The sequence below is a fragment of the Budorcas taxicolor genome, chromosome 12 (genome assembly GCF_023091745.1).
Source record: "Budorcas taxicolor isolate Tak-1 chromosome 12, Takin1.1, whole genome shotgun sequence".
Classification (NCBI taxonomy): Eukaryota; Metazoa; Chordata; class Mammalia; order Artiodactyla; family Bovidae; genus Budorcas; species Budorcas taxicolor.
The window spans coordinates 5523130-5542662 of NC_068921.1; the positions used below are offsets into that span (position 1 = coordinate 5523130).

Sequence of the window (19533 nt, forward strand, 5' to 3'; positions counted from 1 at the left end):
CTAAACCATTTTATATATGGGACTTGAGCATCTTTAAATTTTGGAATTCAAGATGTCCTAGAATATACCCCCCACAGATACTGATGGGCAACTGTAGAGTTAAGTAGTAATTTGGTGAGAAATTCCACCATGGTCTCTTCAACCTATATACATACATATATATATTTCTTTTAAGTATATTAAAATATATATTAAATATATAAATATATATTATATATAAATATATTAAATATACATATTTTAAAATATTTAAGTTATACATAAATGTAGAATGTTCTTAAGCTATCTATGTAAAAATATGTTTTCTGAATGGATATCACAGAAAAGATACCAGAGGGCAAAGATAGGAAGAAAAAAATTAGAACAGATCAGTATAAAATATAAGCAATAATTTCTTTCCATTTGCTTCACTCAAATTATGTGCTTTGATGATACTTTTCAGTTATTTAAACAACTTTTTGAGAAATTTATAAACAGATGACACAGGTGTTTAGATTATTTGGTTTATGTGAAAAGAAATTAAACTCATGAAAACTAGTATATTTGCAAAACATTCACATTCTACCAACATTATTTGGAAGTCACGTTTCCAGAAGATTTCTCAGCTGTATTCTTAAAAAAAAAAAAAAAAAAAAAAAAGCATGTATGATAGTTCAAGAACAAGCACATTCTGGAAAGAATTAAAATTCAGACAGATTATGAAATATTAATATTTCAGGTCCAGCTTGGATCCACTGTGTAGGAGAATGTCTGCCCTGGATACATGGGCCTTTGATATCTAATAGTGCCATGAATCAAGACCCAGCCTGACTGCTCATCTGGATAGAATAGCACTGACTGTTGATGGGCCTTCTTTCCCTCAAATAACAAATATTCCAGGGTGAATTTACAGATGGACTTGAACTATAATGTTTATATAATTATGAATATAAATATCCCCTCTGAGAACTTATTATTCATAGGCTAACTGATGTAATATTTGACACTGTTAGTTTACTCTTTATGAAAGTCTTTTGCTTTTTCATAAATGAGAGTTGACAGCGAATTCTGAACTTCCTAAATGTATATTTCTATGCTCCTTTCCATTGTTTTTTTCCTTAACTTTGAATCTCGACTCTTCTGTCAAATGAGGATAATTAAATTTGTAATATGGTGTGAAAGCTCATTCTGCTTGAAGCCTTTATTCCACCAAGCCTCCTAATTGTTTGACCTGAATTTTCCATCAAAATTTAAAATTCAGATAAATAGTAATTAAGTCCTGTAGTAGTTTAAAAGCAACATGTGTATGCATGTGTGCATTTAGTCTGTCTGACTCTTCAGCTCTACGGACTGTAACCTACCAGGCTCTTCTGTCCATGGATTTTCCAGGCAAGAATAGTGGAATGGGTTGCCATTTCCTACTCCAAAGGATCTTCCCAACACAAGGATTAAACCTGCGTCTCTTGTATCTCCTGCACTGGCAGTAAAGTATTTCAATTAAGAGCTCTTTAAAATATTTCATGACTTACTCTTGAATTAATGAATATGGCTTGAACAACTCTGAAGAGTGTGGATGCATTTTAAACAACCCTACTGAAATGGGAAAATATTGTTTACATGAATGTGTAGTTTATGTTTCCCCAATATGTGAACTGAAATATCGTATCACCTACATAAGATAGATTCTGAAATTTTAAGAAATGTTTTGTAAATTGGGTTATTATTACTACATGAATTTGATAACTGCCCATAGTGATTTTCTTCTCCCATTTATAAATGGCAAATGGCTGGTATGAAAATGATTAACTCATAAAATTAGATGTCAATAAATACAAATAAATTTAATCAAAATTTACTAGTTACCATTTATCTATAATTTCATTTTATTAAAAATTAATTTAGAAAATAAGTATATTTTATGGAGTCTATATATATAATTATCTTAAAATTAAAACATAGAAAAAAGGATCACATTAATTTCTTTTTTTAGTCTTTATTAAGTTTATCTGGTGTGATACACAGGCTTAGCTGCTCAATAGTGTGCGGGACCTTAGTTTCTCAGCTAGGGATAGAACCCGTGTCCCCTACATTATAGCGTGGATTCTTCACCACTGCACTGACAGGAAAATCTCTACTTTCTTAGTTTACTACAGCTGTGGGGTTTTCAAAGCCTTAAAATATATAACATATAACATCTGAATTGCATAGTTTTGATATTTTATAAACCATACCAAGTAATAGAAAAAAAGAAAGATATTCTGACCAATACTGTTTCTGTTGATATGATGTAAATTAGAGATAACATATATATATATATTTATATTTACGTATGCCAGTATACTAAGTCACCCCAGTCATGTCTGACTCTTTGCCACTCTATGGACTGTAGGCCACCAGGCTCCTCCATCCATGGGATGCTCCAGGCAAGAACACTGGAGTGGGTTGCCATGTCTTCCTCTGGAGATCTTCCCGACCCAGGAATTGAACTTTCATCTCTTGTCTCCTTCATTGGCAAGTGGGTTCTTTACCACTAGTGCCACCTGAGAAGCCCATATTGATAAACCTACAGATGTAAATATAAACATATTGTGGAAATTGTGAACCTTGACCTCCTGTTTTTTTCCCATGGACTGGCAATATTATCAGTATAACTTATAGAGATTTTCATTGCAGTTATTAAAAAAGTAATAACTATGAATAAAAATTATCAAATAGGCCACCTTCAAATACATTATTTACCAACAGATCAATATTTCAGCATGTTTCTATAAACAACCTTAGCTTTGACCTGAATAACTTCTAGGTTTGAATCTAAGCCCCAGCTCACATCTGATCAGTGATCATATGACATCACAAATAAGTCATATTTTAAGTGCCTACTATGTATTAAACTATGTTAAGGTCTGTCAACTACAAAGACAAACAAGATGGATGTGATCACTGTCTTCAACTATTCTCCTATCTAGACTACTTTGTGATAAATTAACTTCAGTTCAGTTCAGTTCAGTCGCTCAGTCGTGTCCGACTCTTTGCAACCCCATGCATCGCAGCGGTTAAATAGAGTTATAACACTGAGCCAGAGATTCAAAGCTATTCAAACTTAATAACATTAGTTAATTTGTGTGTAAATCAATTAGGTCTTTATTAAGAATATAGTTTACACATCTCAGGGCTTCCCTGGTGGTTCAGATAGTATAGAATCTGCTTGCAATGCAGGAGTCCAGGATTTGATCTCTGGGTAGGGAAGATCCCTTGGAGAAGGGAATAGCAACCCATTCCAGTCTTCTTGCCTGGTGAATTCCACGGACAGAGACTGGTGGGCTACTACAGTCCATGGGGTTGCAGAGCCGGACATGACTGAGTGTCTAACAATTTCACTTAATACATCATAATGAAAAGAAGGAATGAATGGAAATTGATGGAGTATTAAATCTCTTATTAGCTATCCAGCCTCAATATTTTTATTGTGGCTGTTTAAAAATCTTATACATTAAGTAGCTAGAGATGAAGCACAGAATTAAAATACTTCCATCAGCTGTTGATTAGATATTATTTCATAGGTCAAAAGGCTGCACTTTTCTTTTTGACTGCTAGTCTAAGTCCTACTTTTTCAACACTGCCAAATGGTCCTGCTACCATTTACTTCAAACTTAACCCAGCAACAGAGTGTGATGGAAAATAATAACTACTCCTTTGCTGAGACGTTACATGTCAACTTTTCACCTAAGGCAAAATTTAATGGCTGACTTGTGAATCTTCATTTCTAGAGATTTATTATGGAAACACTGACATAACCTTTAACCAGACCAAACAGAGCCACTCTAATAAGCAGGCAACACCAAAACTAAAAATGCGCAAGGAACAGAAAGATCCTGGCAGGAATTAATCTGCCATTTTCACACATCTGCCCAAGGGAAGCATTGTAATTGCAAAATTTACTCTAAGACTGCTGAGACTCATAGTAATTATGTTTCTTTTTTTTTTTAATAGAAATAGCCACAGGTGGTAACAAATTGGGTTTTGAAACAGGGAACTGGGCATGCATTCTAACCCAAATTACTATGTAATTGTCTCAATTATAAAAAAAAAAAATCATGGAAAACCTATTGCTCAAAATCAGAAAAAAAAAAAAAATAAGTCTCCTTAAATGTATTCCCTGTCTTGTTTCTCCCAGCTTAGTCATTTTGCTTCATTTGTTGGTATTAGCACAGCTGATGTGAGGGCCACACTGCGAGGTTACTTTTGTCAGTAACCTTATCTTGACTGGGAGTGGGATTTGTTTACTAAGATAGTTCACTTATTTTTGGCCTTATTATCATCTAAGAATAAATACTATCTTCCTAGAAGGTCAGGATCTGGAAATTTATCTAATAATTACTATCCATGCATCTGCCAACACTTAAAGTATAAGGTCATAAACTATTTTTTTCAACCTATGTATTGTATCAAAATATTTCCTATTTTTCATATAATATCTTCTCTCAATAAAATGTCTTTATCCTACATTTAGATTCATGCATTAGCACCAATATATTGCTCCTAAAATGACAAATGCACTCTGTGCCTATGCCATGCCAGCTAAGAGTCACCTATATCTCCAAACATTTCTTATCAATCAGAAATTTCTGATTTAATCAATCAAGATTAAAGTAAGAGAGTAAGGGTAGGTCTAAAACAAAAAGAAAAAACAATTCATTAATGTTACACAAGGTCTTCCAAAGCTAAAATAATAAACATAAAGCAATCAAGCGTCTTGCCTTAAAACTATGTGAAGGCAAATTTGCACAGAATCTTTAATTCTATCTTAATGGGAATGCTTGTAATGATAGATGGTTGATTTATCTTTCATTTTTCATGGTTTATGGCTCCTCTTATTCACATTCTTAGTGCATTAAGTTGATTTGGGATAAACTATTTTAAAACAGATGCAAAACTGCCAAAGCAAAATAGAAATTGTGTGTCTTAAGAAGACACAGTAATAGAAGTCACCAATATCAAGCAATTTCCTGGTTTTTGCTGATAGAATATTGAAATCAAAACTAATTATTTTTCAAGTTGCCCAGAAATTTTTATAACTAATATTTATATAAAGATGTATAACTAAGCAATTGCCAAATTTGAAATGGAAAATATTCCCTTTTTGAAGCTATCTTTTTTTTTCTCACAAATACTAAAGGATAACATTTTTTCTAGCAAGTTTTTCTAAGATTTTAAACATATTATCTCTCAAACATTCTAACTTCTTACTGTTACCTATAATAGGGACATCAGTAGAAGTGCATTTTGGTAACCTCATACTGTGGATGGATAATCCTTCTTGTGGCAATTATAAGTGAGTTGTTTACATATATTTATATATATATATATATATATATATATATATATATATATATATCAGTTCTGCATATGCAGTTGCTCTGGTGTTGTGGAAAAATAGCAAAAATCTATCAAACATTCAGTCCTAAAATAATCTCAGTATATTCTGTTAAAATATACTGTGTGCAAAATAAAATGAAGAGCTTTTAGCAAAGGTTTTTACATGGGAATCTGTGAAAATAAAAGGAATAATATATCATAAGGGTGAAAACTATAGCTTTGCATTTTGAAACAGATACAAATGTTTGTTCTGCACATAAATAAAAATTAAAAATTTTTCTAAGACATTGATTGTCTAAAATTGGATAATACAAATAAAAATGAAATTTTGACCCTGTGAACATTTCTTCCTATAATAAAATAATTATGATTCTGCTTTATAAAAGCTATCAAAATTTGGGATACATGTATATATTTTACTTTGAGTTTTACTGAATTGGAGGACCTGAAAATTCTAGGTATAAGTATGACCCAATCATTGCTTAACAATGATTACTGACTCAGGTAGAAATATTGTAAAAGTATACCAGTTGATGACTTATGCTTAAATTACCTTTTTAATGTTACCACCAAGTAAAGCTTAAGAAAGCATACCTAAGCACCACAGTTGCTGGAAATTTACAAACATGTATCCGGTGTTTCTTGAAAACAGCATATATCTATGAAACGATTATGAATATATAGCTTTGAAAACATGAAATAGAGCTTTAATATTCACACTTTCATATTCTACAAAGGCTGCTTCTAGTTGATAAAAGAAGTAAACAAGAAATTTTCCTTTAAATGGGCCCTTTAATATGCTTAACTAATTAAAAATCAATCAAAAATATTACAAGCCTAAAAAATAAATATTTTTCTTACGTCGTGTATTCTACCAAATAAATTTACAAGATAATAGCCATCTTTACCTTGCCTGTTTTTCATTCAACACAAATATGGTTCATGACCATTTCAGAGAACAGAAATATAAAGAAAATAACTCAAATCTTTAAATATTTCATAATGTATGAAATAAAATGCATTTCTTATACCATTAAATTATTTTAATATATTCCATTCCCCTAATCAGAACAAAGTCTATTTATGTAGATTAGTTACATCTAAAGTCTAATTTATCCAACCTGTATTTATCCTTTGATCACAAAGCTTGTTAACTTAAATGGTCTTTTATTGTTATGATTCATTTTCCCATAATTATGCTGTTTAACTGTCTTATTTTTTGAATAAATATATGCAAACGTGCCAATCATATTTAGCACAGTTATGCTAGATGCTCAATGAACTGTAAGAGTCATTTCACTACAATAGAACTCCTTGGAATAGATCCAGGGCAGAGCCTACAAATACCAGTAATCAGAACAAATAGAAGTATGTCACATGTGTATCAATAGATTCTCTCAAACACTGTCTGAAACCAATTTTACAGTCTGTTACTGGAAGAACACAGTGCATAAGAGTGAAAAGGGCCACCCACACTCCACAACTTTGCATCTGTATTTTGTTACATCTTTTTTTTTTTTTTTTTTGCTTTACCTTAAAAATATTGAATTTATACTTCTGCAGTAGCAAGGATGCAAGAACAGGCTTCTGCTTAGTCACAGGACAGAATGTTGATGCCATTAAGAACTTCTTTATTATGAGATAATTTATTTCAGGAGACCAAAGGATAGCAATACATCACTGTCAAAGCTAGTGGTGAAAGCTATGACTAACTGTAAAATACTGTGTGCTTTGAAGGGAATTCTTGTCAACATCTCCTTTGCTAAAACGGGTTGACAATAGGTTAGTGTAGGTCCAATGAAGATTTAAAAGTGTTTTGTAGATGGGTGTCAGAAGTCAACACTATCTTCAAATTGATAGGCAAGATGACCATTATGTTAGTCTCTAGCAAATAGACAGTCATTGGTTGAAGGAATTCAATAGAAAAAAAAAAAAAAAAAAACCCTCTCCCCAGTGACTTTACTAAAAGATGGCTTAGCCCAGTGGGATTTATTAAACAGAAGCATCACTGAGGGGAATACATTCTGAAGCAATGACTAAAATCACAATTAGCAGGTGCATTTGTAAAAATTTACCCACTATTGAGTGTATTGCAAGACTTCTCAGCATAGGGGAGTTAAGTTTCACCTCCTGACTGGCATGAGACCAGTTCCAGTAGCTTCACTTTCCTCTCTGGTTTCATCAGCAGGCTCCCAGCATATACTCTCACAGTGCCTCTAGACACCCCACCACACTACCTGGAGAATCAGAAAACTTGGGTTTCCCGCATTGCAGGCAGATTCTTTACCATCTGAGCCACCAGGGAAGCCCCAATCTACATAAACTCCAACCTACTGTCCACTGAAAGCCAGTTGTTCCTGAACTACTCTGGAATAACTGCCTCTATTTTAAGGAACTTCAAAATGTTTGAAGCTTTAAACAGTGAGATTATCAAGCTTAAAAATATTTTCAAGGAAAAACAAAGGTTTGAGTTCATCCTAGAAAAGAAAACTACCTTTGAAATAAAAAAGTATTAAAATGGGCTAATGTTTGTGCTTGACCCTTTATATACATTATACTGAAAATGTAAGGACATATACACATGTACATGCATACATTAATTTTGCCAGGAAGTTTGATTGTTCACATTTTCATAAATATGAGCAGAGCCAGCCTTTACTGAATTAAGGCATGTAAACCTTTATTAACCTTAAATTTTTAAAAATATTTTCTTAATTTACATCTCTTACTTATATAGATGTATTTCTACCGCATTTATTACATAAGCAGCACTAACAGTGAAAAATTTGAAACCGGACAATAGTAGTGAAACATGATGAAGTATAAATGTTACCCTTTTCAACAATATTAAATATTTATCCTCAGATTTAAATATGTATATTTCTTAGTCTTTTAAGAGATAATATTTGGGATTATTTTTAAAATAACTTAGTTTAACCTCATATATAAATGTGTATCTATGCATCATAAAAAAGTAAATAAAATGTACTATAAGAGCAACTTTATAAAGAAAAGGTTTTAGAAAATATGTTCTTATTTTAGTTTTTGACTTTGACTTGATCAATATAGTGATAGGCAACAGATAATGCTTTAGAACATGTAAATTTATATTTTTGACTAAAAATATGTTCAAGTAGTTGAAATAGGAACTTTAGAGCATGCTTTTGTATGGCCTGCTATATTTCATGATTGCACACAGCCTTAACTAACAAGATGATGCCAAGAATAAAATCCTCTGTGCAGACTTCTATATAATAGCATTTATTGATATTACAAAATTCACTCATAGAATTCAAGAAAAATTGTAGAAGTCACTCAAAGAACTTAAATAAAATTAAAAATCATCTTACTTTTACATTTTAAAAGACTGATAAAGATGTAAGAATAAGACCTTAAAGATAATAAACTACTATCTAGTTAATATTTTAAAAATGTTTTTGAAAACTAAAAAATATTGGTTAAAGAAACTATTACCTCATGAGCAGTTAGATCAGCTGATACTAAAACTGAGCTTCGGGGTTCTAGTTCATATAGTAAAAATATTATGACTTTTTAAAAAAATTTATTATAAAATAGAGAAATGTACACAGATTTACACTGCAGCTGAGATTTTCAAAAGCAAACAGAAAACTAAGAAAAAAAATAATAACATATTAAGAATGATAATAATTTGAATTTTAAACTCTTCTCCAAAGAAACTCAAACTGCTGCGTATCCACCTTAACTGCTGAGTTAACTTTTGAAGTTTACCCCCACTTTATTCATACTATTTTTAATATATAGTAAAAACAGGAAGCCAGCTTCCCTGGTGGCTCAGATGGTAAAGAATCTGCCTATAATGCAGGTGACCCAGGTTCAAACTCTGGTTTGGGAAGATCCCCTGAGGAAGGGAATAGCAACCCGCTCCAATATTCTTGCCTGGAGAATGCCATGGACAGAGGAACCTGGTGAGCTACAATCCGTGGGGTTGCAGAGTTGAACATGACGGAGAGACTAACACTTCAACTTCAAAAACAGAAAGATATGCTTTGTGATTGTGTATTCACATGAATTTGAAATAGAACGTAAAACTATCTTTTAAAAAAAACTTTAAAAAATGAAACTGGACAAGATAATTCTAGAGGCATGCAGTAAGATAGGGATATTCCGTTCTTACTCAGCCCATCACAAACCCTAGAAATAGAGACGTATATCAAGTTTATGGAAATAAGTGCATGTAACTAATAAAACGGTTTTGTCTTGGAATAACACTGCAAAAGATTCTTTAAAATCATGAATGAAAAAAAAATTATTCACATATTTTGTGCTTGTTACTGAAATGCCTTCCATACCAGAGTATGCAGTTTTGAAAATTGTGGTCTTGAGAACTCATCTGGGCCCCAAGCCAAAAATCTCTTAGAGAACTAGGAATAAGACAGACAACGGTTAATGTTGCTAGGAAAGATGTATTTTGTCTTTCACCCTTTCATTCTAAGATACTGACTTTATTATCTACATTATGATACTAGAGTCCTATATGCCTCAATCTCATTTTTATATATTTGGATTGACTGAAGGTATTTTCATATGTTTAATTCACTTTTATTGAAAAGGCCATCCAGGTATATCAAAAGGATTTCCTCTTCTAGGATAAAAGTCTAAAGTCAACCAGAATGTGAATCTTTTAAAATTGAACTGTAAAACACTGTATAAGAATGTATTCCTTTCAAAAATTTATTTTAGTATATCTTATTCTATTGGCTCAACATATTTTCTTCTATGACAGCATATTAAGATGACTACATTTTATGTGCTATCAAAAAAAAAAAAAAAAAAAAAACAACTGAAAACACAAATGTTTAAACAAAACTGGAAATTCTCCCACCAGTGAGAAGTCCCTAGCCTCCTTCCTCTTCGCAACCAGGCCATCACTGAAAATATCTGTGGAAAATTTACCTGGTTACCTAATAAGTAATTCTTGATAAGTCACGATTAGCAGTAACTCGTGACAATTAGTAATGACCTCCACTTGATTTTAGATTCTCATACTAAACTATGAAATAATTCACATGAAAACTGCTCTGATGAAGAGTGCTTTTATAAATTTGTCTAATAATCTATTTGTCTAACTGACCACAAAATCTGTGTTCCTGTTTTATTCCAAATTACTTTTGTGGCTTTAAAGTTAATAAGATATTTCACTATAATAATATTGTATTCTGATTCACACTACTGAGGATGTTTTAATCACTAGCAAATTGTTTGAACATTTTATAGACTGACTTTACATGGGCTGAGCAACTTGAAGAAAATCTGCAATACAATACTTTTTCACAAACCACTGTATTTACACCAGCTTACATGATTTTTCGGCATCTATTCTCAATAAAAATTCATGCTGAAAAATCTATAGATATTAATCCTAAAATTTTAGAGCCTGCAACTCACACAAAATCTTCTGACAAATTTTAATTTGAGTTGTAACATGAGTCTTATAAATCCCAAAGTTACTAAATTTCATTTCACCACCCTTTAACAGTGTATCTCAAAACAGTATGATTTTTTTTTTCATTTCATCAATAGAAATACACTGGGAATATTCTAAACAGCACCCAAGATGCTGGAAAATAAAGATAAACCAGACCCAATAGCTCCTACTTCATCTTTATTCTGTGGATTAAAATTCTTCCTTCAGAAATACACAGGTTTAATAGTATGTTTCGCCAGCAGGTTGTGTTAAATAAATACACACTAATAAATGAACTTGAAACAAGAATATGGGATGCCTGAACACTTTAATTTGAGCTTGTCACTTCAGCACAAAGTGTTTGCAGCACACTAGTTTAAAAAAGAAAGAAAAAAAGGTCACTGTACTCAATTTACTCTGTTCCCCATAATAGGCACTGAGAAAAACCTGACACACTTGAAAGGAAATTAACATATTAGGAACTTAAAAGGCATCCCTTATAAGACTGCAAAAACTACCAAGGTAGAAACAATATGGGCAACTGAGCCAGTCTGGAAACCATTTCAAGAACTTAAACTTATCCTGTGTCTTTATATCATGAAGTAAGATTCTAGAAGAAAGGGAATAGCAGGAAAATAAGGAAGTTTGCCTCCTTTGTTTTCTGTTTAAACTCTCTCTCCCCAGCCTTGTGTATGTGTGTGTGTGTGTGTGTGTGTGTGTGTGTGTGGTATCTGTGTGTGATTTGCTCTGGCTCAAGTTTTACTGCTAATGAGAGGAATCATCATCATCTGTCCCTCGGGCAATGGCCAGATTCACGAACAGTATGGTGTAAACACTGCACAGGGACCCCTGTCCATCAAAGCCTCCTGGGTACTTCCACCCAAGATTGCTCCTCCCTAACTGATCAGGAATCAGGCTTGCTGAGGATTTCACTGCACAAACTTCATTCTTATTGGACATTGAATAAGAATTCAATTCATAGCACTTGAAGTGGAAGATTAAGCATTAATCCTCTGTGATAGCTCCTTAACTGTCAATGGTAAAACTATAAGAAAAGTATATAACAAGTGTATTTATAGAAATTATCATAAATACCAGTTTTACACACAGACTTTCACAGAAACTATAATTTTTCATGGGAGAAATTTCTTGTTCAGTTTTATAGAGATCTCCAAAAATCATAATTACAAGTGTATAGTAAACACTGTAAAAAATGGGATTTAAAATTACAGTGGATACTCTAGTATTCAGTAGTCTTCAGTATGAGTCTGATTTACAAGGACATTAAAATATTATAAGACACTGTTTTGCTGAGTTTTACTATTTATTATACTCCTGTTTAAAATGATAAAATTATGAAATTCTACTACTCTGTTTTATAATAATAAATGTTTTTAATAATAAAAACATTACTGAGTCAAGTATCACTAAAAGGTATTTGTTTTCTCAAAGCACAAAATTCTGAGTAAATTGTTTTCATTTGCCCCAAACTAATTTTCCTCCCAAAATGTCACTTTCAGTAAACTCAATTTCAAATTGCAAGTATTGCTCATCCAGAGTAATCTTTAGCAACACACACTGAAAAGCAAAAATTAAGTTTGTTTAGTGACACAACTCAATAGTAGATAAAGAAATTAGGCAGTAACTAAACACAGTACAATCAACTGCGTTTGTTAGGCTAGCGCCCATGCTGGGTCAGTTAGTTTTTTTCAAATACCAATAATGTGAATCCACTATCTGATATATATTAAATATCACTTAGATATACTGAAAATATGCAGTATGCAAACTAAATGCATCCTGGAATTCTTTTTGGTACAGGTGCCTTTAGTGCAACTTTGCTTCCTGTTTTCACAGTAAAGAATGAGACCACCCCTCTAGTGTACTCTGTTAATCTCTCAAGGACTTTAAGGATACAGATCAGGAAAATCATAGGACAAAGTAAATATAAACTTTTCATAGGTATATATAAGTCATATTTAGAGCCTATACTTTTTCAAGTTTCTCAAAGATCTTCAGAGCATAATTCACATTTCTAAGCTTAAGCTACACTAATGCACTGTCTGCAGTTTCAGCTGAAGAATTAATAAGATTTGTGTCCTTTAGAATACCTTTTAAATAGAAACACTGATCTGGGAGGTGGTGGTTAAAAGTGATACTGATTCAGGCTCTGAAAATTCTGATGGCTTGTTGGTTGATATGCTGTACTTAAGTAGTTAGCTTCTTTTAAAAAGTAGTTAACTACTTAATATTGGGAAATACGTTTCTTATGCCATCAGATTTTTTTTTAATGAAATGCAAAAATTTTAAGTGAATTAACTGAAAAAAATATTCTACTCTAGTAATCCTCTGTTGTGGAGAGAAATGCAGACCAGCAAAATAAAATTAACTGTGAACACTGAACCCGGGTAACATTTTAAAACTTATTAAAAAAAAAAAATAAACGTTTAAAATGCAACAAAAGTAAGACATTTTACATTTTATAAATTTTCGACTATTCACATGGGAGGGGTTATGTGTAGACTATGCTGTGCAGGCAGTGGCCAAAGTGGAAATCCTTTTCAGTAAGTGCCCCTCTCACAGCTGCTGGCAGTGTGGCTCTTCCTGTTTCAAAGGTTTCAGGACAGCTCCCCAAGCCAGCAAGAAAGTGAAGTCCCAGTGATGCTAAAAGTCTCCTACCTGAATTATGGACATCCGCGTGGCTGGGGTCTCGCTCGCGTTAGTCCCTTGTCCGGTAAAGCTGGTGTGGCAGCCCGCGTGGCCCTGGGGAACAGTCAGGTTGTTGGAGGCCGGTTTGAGATACATCACCTCGGACCGAGGCGAGCTGAGCGGCAGGCGCGTCTGGTAGTCGAAGTACATGGGGGAGGTGGCCAGGGAGGGGCTGCTCACCACATTCATGACGTTCATGGCGTTCCTTTCCTCCACCTCGCTCTGCACCAGCATGATATCGTTTTTGTTGATCTTCTTCTTCTTGCCCTTGCCCCCGCCCAGCTGCGGGTGGCTGTACTCGGCGATGCGGCAGTTATAAGTGCGAATCTCCTTGTTCTCGCGCTTGCACTTGACAGCGATGGTGATCATGGCCGCTAGGAGGATGATGGAGATGGTGCTCAGGGTCACGATGAGCGGCAGCGACATGTCCCAGTGGCGCTGCTCGCCGTTCACCCGGGGAACGCCCTCGGGCAAGGAGCCGCTCACCGAGCGGATAATGAGCTTGGCCACCGCGGACAGGGTGGGCTTGCCGTGGTCCGTCACCTTCACTACCAGCTCCACCACTGGCGTCACGTCCTCCCAGAAGGGGTGCAGAGTGCGGATCTCACCGGTGGATGGGTCGATTTCAAACAGGTGGTCGTCGTTCCCGTCCACGATCTCGTAGGTGAGGCGCCCGCTCTCGCCGAAATCGCTGTCGAGGGCGCGCACGGTGCTCACCAGGTAGCCCAGACCGGCGTTGCGCGGCACCTGCAGCTCGGCCGTGTCGTTCTGCAGCGTGGGCAGCACGATCACCGGAGCGTTGTCATTCACGTCTAGCACCGTCACCCTCACCGTGGCGTTGCTCTCCAAGTGCGCGGGCGCCCCGGAGTCCTTAGCAAGCACCTTGAACTCAAATGCCTTGGTCTGCTCATAGTTAAAGGAGCGCAGGGCGTAGATGGCCCCGTTGGTGGGGTTCACGGACACGTAGGTGTAGATGGACACGTCGCCGATGTGCGAGGGCAGGATGGAATAGGACACCGTGCCGTTTTGGCCCAGGTCGGGGTCCTGGGCCAGCACCGAGCCCAGATACTCTCCTGGGATGTTGTTTTCGTGCACCTGGAGCACGTAGAGCCCCTTCGTGAAACGAGGCGGGTTGTCATTCTCGTCCAGAATCTTGACGGCGAACGACTTGGTAGAGTTGAGTGGAGGCGAGCCCCCGTCCCGCGCCACGATCGTCACGTTGTACTCGTCCTGGGTCTCGCGGTCCAGCGGGCGGTCGGTCACCACCGTGAAGAAGTTGTCATAGTTCTCCTCCAGCTTGAAGGGCACGGAGCCTCCCGGGCCGCCAAGGCCGCCGCCGCCGCCCGGTCCGCCTCCTCCCAGGACTCGGCACTGAAGCTGCCCGTTCTTGCCCGAGTCTCGGTCGGTGACCCGCACCAGGGCTATGACGGTGCCGGGCGGGGCCGCCTCGCTCAGCGCCCCCTGGCGCACGGAGACGAAACCGATGGACGGCGCGTTGTCGTTGCGGTCGATGAGCTTGACCGTGACCTTGCAGTGGGCTGGGATGGGGTTGGGACCCAGGTCTCGGGCCTGCACGTCAATCTCCAGCATCCCGTTCTCCTCATAGTCCAGGTTGCCCTTGACCCGGATCAGGCCGGTCTTGGGGTCGATGGAGAAGAGCTCCCGCACGCGGTCGGGCACGTAGCTGCTGAAAGAGTAGAGCACTTCGCCATTGGGACCCTCGTCGGCGTCGGTGGCGTTCAGATCAATGACCACGGTGCCCAGCGGGGCGTTTTCGGGCAGCTCCACCAGGTAGGAGGGCGCCTCGAAGACGGGGCTGTTGTCGTTCGAGTCAATCACCTTCACGTTGATCTGCACCGTGGCGGAGCGCGGCGGCTCGCCGCCGTCCAGGGCGGTCAGCACCAGAGTGTGATGGTTCTGCTGCTCGCGGTCTAGCGCCTTCTGGATAACCAGCTCTGGGAATTTGGAGCCGTCGCCGCGGGACTTGACGTCCAGCGCGAACAGGCCGTGGTCATCGCGCGTCAGCAGGTAGGTACGGAGCCCGTTCTCGCCGGCGTCGGGGTCGTGTGCACTGGTGAGCGGGAAGCGGGTGCCCGGGGCTGCGTTCTCTGAGATGTCCATCTCAATCTGGTCCGAGGGGAAGGAGGGAGCGTTGTCGTTGATGTCCTGGATCTCTACCTTGATCATACAGATCTCCTTGTCATTGGCGAACACCTCGAGGGACAGCTGGCACTTGGCGTTGTGGCGGCACAGAGACTCGCGGTCAATGCGTTGTTTAGTGTAGAGGAGCCCGCTGTCCGCTTCCACGTCCAGCAGGTGCGGCGCCGAGTTCTCTAGCACCCGATAGCTGCTAGACTTGCTTCGCCCGCCACCACCGCCGCCTCGCTCTGAGGGCGGAAGCCCGGGCTGCAGTCGAGCATCCTTGCCGATGTTACCGATCACCGTGCCGGCGCCTTGCTCCTCCGGCACGGAGTAGTTCAGGTTTTTGAGCGTCAGGGCAGGAGCCCAGAGGAGGAAACAGCAACAGATGGAAAGGTACATCCCAGACCGGCGGGGTGTTGGCAGAAGCAGCCGGACTGGAGGGGCTAGCGGATGAGTGCGCGCCAGCTTGGGGCCCCGGGCGCAGCTTACGCGCCCGACGCGAGCCACAAGTCTCTGGATCCTCTCTTCCTTCCGCTCCCGGGATGCGGCACCCGGCGGTCTCTCCTTATTCCGCACAAGTTCCCCGAACCTGTTGATCTACAGCATCCGCACTGGGCTGGGAGCAGCGGTGCAGCGGAGCTGCAGGGCACTGAGCAAGGCGGAGACTCCCTGCGGCTGGGGCCGAGCCCGGGGCTTTGTCTCTCCCTCCTGGACTTCGGGCGACTCAAACTTGAGCGATGAGGCCAGCGATAAGAAGGAAATCGCGTCTGGGGAGGATGGTAATAAGCTGAAGAATCCGTAGGTTTTCCTCACTCCCGCTAGGGCGCTGCAAATCCACTCCAGCTTTTTGCCTCCGGAATACTCTTCACATCGGGTGGGGGAGGGAGCGGGGAGGTGTGTCTCTAGGCAGATCAGAAAGTGAAATCCTTACTTGTTTCTCTTCTCCAGTGATGAAATTGATGGGAATAAGGAACAACGAAGAAAGAGTCAGATATATTGAAGCTTCCCCGAAGCCTTGTGAAATGTCTGCTTGCTTCTCGGGTTGGTCTGTTTTCAGGCAGTGTTTTGCTGCATTTAGAGATCTAATCTTGCATTGGCGGCTGAGGCAGCGGTGGCGGCAGACTGCATCTCCAAGCCAAGGGTGTTTCTTTCTTTTTTTTCTTTTTTCCCTCCTTCTCTCTCTCCGTTTCGAGCAGCCGAAGGGAGGGGAGGAAATGCAGCGCAAAGAACTAGTGTCCGGATTTGTAGTTTCCTCCCTCCACGAGGCTCCTCCCTCTCTTCCTCGGAAAAGGCTCTCCCCCAAGTCGAGGAAGACACAGCCTGATCTGCGTTTGCGGTTTGAGTCTGTTGGGAGGGGGAAAATGTAGAGACGTATCTCCGCCTCTGTTGGGAGAACGCACTCTGATTTCCCTACGCTGAGCCAGTAGCCGCAGCTACCATCCCATTCTCTGCCCGCGAGCAAGGACTTCTCTCCCTGCAGTTTAATTCCAGTTTGCTTTTCTTCCCAGGCGAAAGGAAATCAACAGGCAACTCATGGTTGGATGTGCAGATTTGAAGGGGGAGGGAGAGGCGGAATAAAAAGGAAGGGGGAGCCACCCTCCCAGTCCCCGCACACACACTCTCCCTGTCTCTGGCTAGAAGGGAAACAGTCTCTGCATTCACAGGGTTGGGCTGTCAAGTGCCTCTCTTTTCTTTCTATTCAGCATCTCCTTCCAATGGCCCTGCCTCCCAGTCCTCTTCATCTAGAAAGGAAAACCTTGGCGAGGAATAAAAGTAGTGAATATTTGAAGCGAATAAAGTGCGGGCTTTTTCTTTTTTCTTCAATTTTTTTTCCTATAGTAGGAGTGGGTTGGATGAAAGGAACACATCAAGGTTTGGCGTGATGCATTCTGCAGTCTCGCTCTCGCAGTCTCTCTGGGCGAGTCGCGAGGGCAGCGGACGAAGAGCTGCGGCCGCGGCGGTCCAGCCAGGGCACCCGCCCCAGGGAGCTAACGCCCAGGGGATGCTAGGCACGGGTCTGTCTACACATTATCGGATTCTCGAGGCGCCTCGACAAACGGGAATGACACATCCAGAAATGCAGGTGTTCCGATCTGCCGGATGAGTCAGAAGCAGCGGAACGAATCGAATTCACTCTCGCCTCATGGTCCTCCCTTCATAGACATTAGTTGTGGCTTCTTCCTAACGCTTTCTCTGACTCACTCTACAGAAAGAAAAGCCAGATTCATGTTTTGGGGAAAAAACAAGAAAAAGCGAGAGAAAGGGAGGGAGAGGAGGAGGGAGGTGAAGCTGAATCCAGCAGCACTTTTACTCTACCTCTTTCTGCCGGAGTCCGAGGCTCTGGAAAGCAAGGCGTCTGTTTTGCTAGGTGTTTTTATTTTAAAAATAAAGGCGTAAAGGAACCCCCAAATCTTTCAATCTTGGGTGAGGAAAAAAGAGAAAAAAAAAATCTGGATTAGAGAGACTGTTCACAGCTTAGCTCCGCATCACAGTTCACGATTTTCCTGTCAGTGTTTTCTATTCACAAAGTCCAGTACTGGTGTGCGTAGTTAATTGTGCAGTCCGTTGTGGAGGCTTTTTTTTTTTCTCCTTTTCTGTCACGGGTGGTCTCTTTCAATCTGGTGCCTGACAGGATCAGCTCACAGCCTGGGAAAGACGTGCGGATTTCAAACCAAATAAATCCATGTCCGCAGGCACAGCACTGGTGGAAAGGAAAGGTGAAAATTCAACAGTTGGAGCGGCGTCTCCCCGGCCGGCCTCAGCTGCCGCATCCGCCGGGCTCGCAGTCCCCGCTCTCTCCCCAGCGCCTCTCGCTGACTGACTCTATTCACCTCACGCCGCCGCTTAAACATTGATACTGATTCCCCGCCAGCCAATAGGCGCGAGGCCCCAGGCCCGGCCTCCCCAGCCTGCGTCCAATGGGAGAGCCGGACAGACGGTGGGGGCGGGGCCTGTGGCCCCGGCGCCTCAGAGCCATTGATCAGAGCCGCGAGACGGGGCCCGGCCGGGCTGGCCCAGCCCCGCGCTCGCCGCGGCGGGGGCTCCCCGGGCCTCGCCGCAGGGTCCCCCGAGTCTTAAACTACTGGGAGAAACGCCTCCTCCGTCTTCCTCTGGAAAAAAAGAGAATCTGGAAAAAAAAAGTTTGACAGCGATTGATTTATTGTTTTATCCGATGTACACGGAAGCCGTAATCGCAGAGTGCTTGCAGAATAAGATAGCTGCGGTCTTCCTGTTGGGCTTCTGCTCTCTCTTTCTCTCTCTCTCTCTCTCTCTTTCTCTCTCTCTCTCTCTCTCTCTCTCTCTCTCACACACACACACACACACACGAACGCACGCACCGTACACTCACCCATACCAAGGGAGGCGTAGATCTTCCGGCTGCGCGTGGACCCATCTAAATGAGGTGCAGAGGGGTGTGTACGTGTTTCTGAGGCAGGGTGTGGGCGTTGTGTATTTCAGTGTGTGTGTAAATGCGAGGGTGCTGGCGCGCCCGCTTCTGCCCGCGCCGGTGCAAACCGCGAACAACAGCAATCAATATGTAACTTTCTGCATCCTCAGAAAAATCAGCGGTCCCCCGGTCCCCCGGCAAGGAAAGTCACTTGATTATGAAAGTGCTTCAGAAGAAAAGCAGAATGAAAGAGAGGCCATGTCTCCCCAGAGGAAAAAGTGCCTCTCCTTTAAGGAGAAAGGCTCATGGTCAATTCAAGCTTGGAGCTTGTTAAAACCCAAATCTGGCTAAATAATACTTAGAGCTTTACCCTTTTCAGTCGCCAGCATCTCAGCCCAGATTCAAAGTAAAGCGGACATCCATATACTCACTCATAATAGTTTTCAAGGTTTTCTGTTTACCGAGATCTTGTTATTAAAGTTGCATGTGGAAA

At 40.2% G+C, this 19533-nt stretch overlaps 1 protein-coding gene across 1 annotated transcript in view; it reads right to left on the minus strand.

Annotated features, from left to right (window-relative positions):
- The window catches only part of PCDH17 (protocadherin 17), a 105604-nt gene extending 89553 nt beyond the window's left edge, over positions 1–16051 (minus strand). The window contains exon 1 of the mRNA XM_052650293.1: positions 13481–16051. Within this exon, the coding sequence (XP_052506253.1) occupies positions 13481–16051 (2571 nt within the window). The remainder of the gene's footprint in view (positions 1–13480) is intronic.
- Between the last annotated feature and the right edge of the window lie 3482 nt (positions 16052–19533).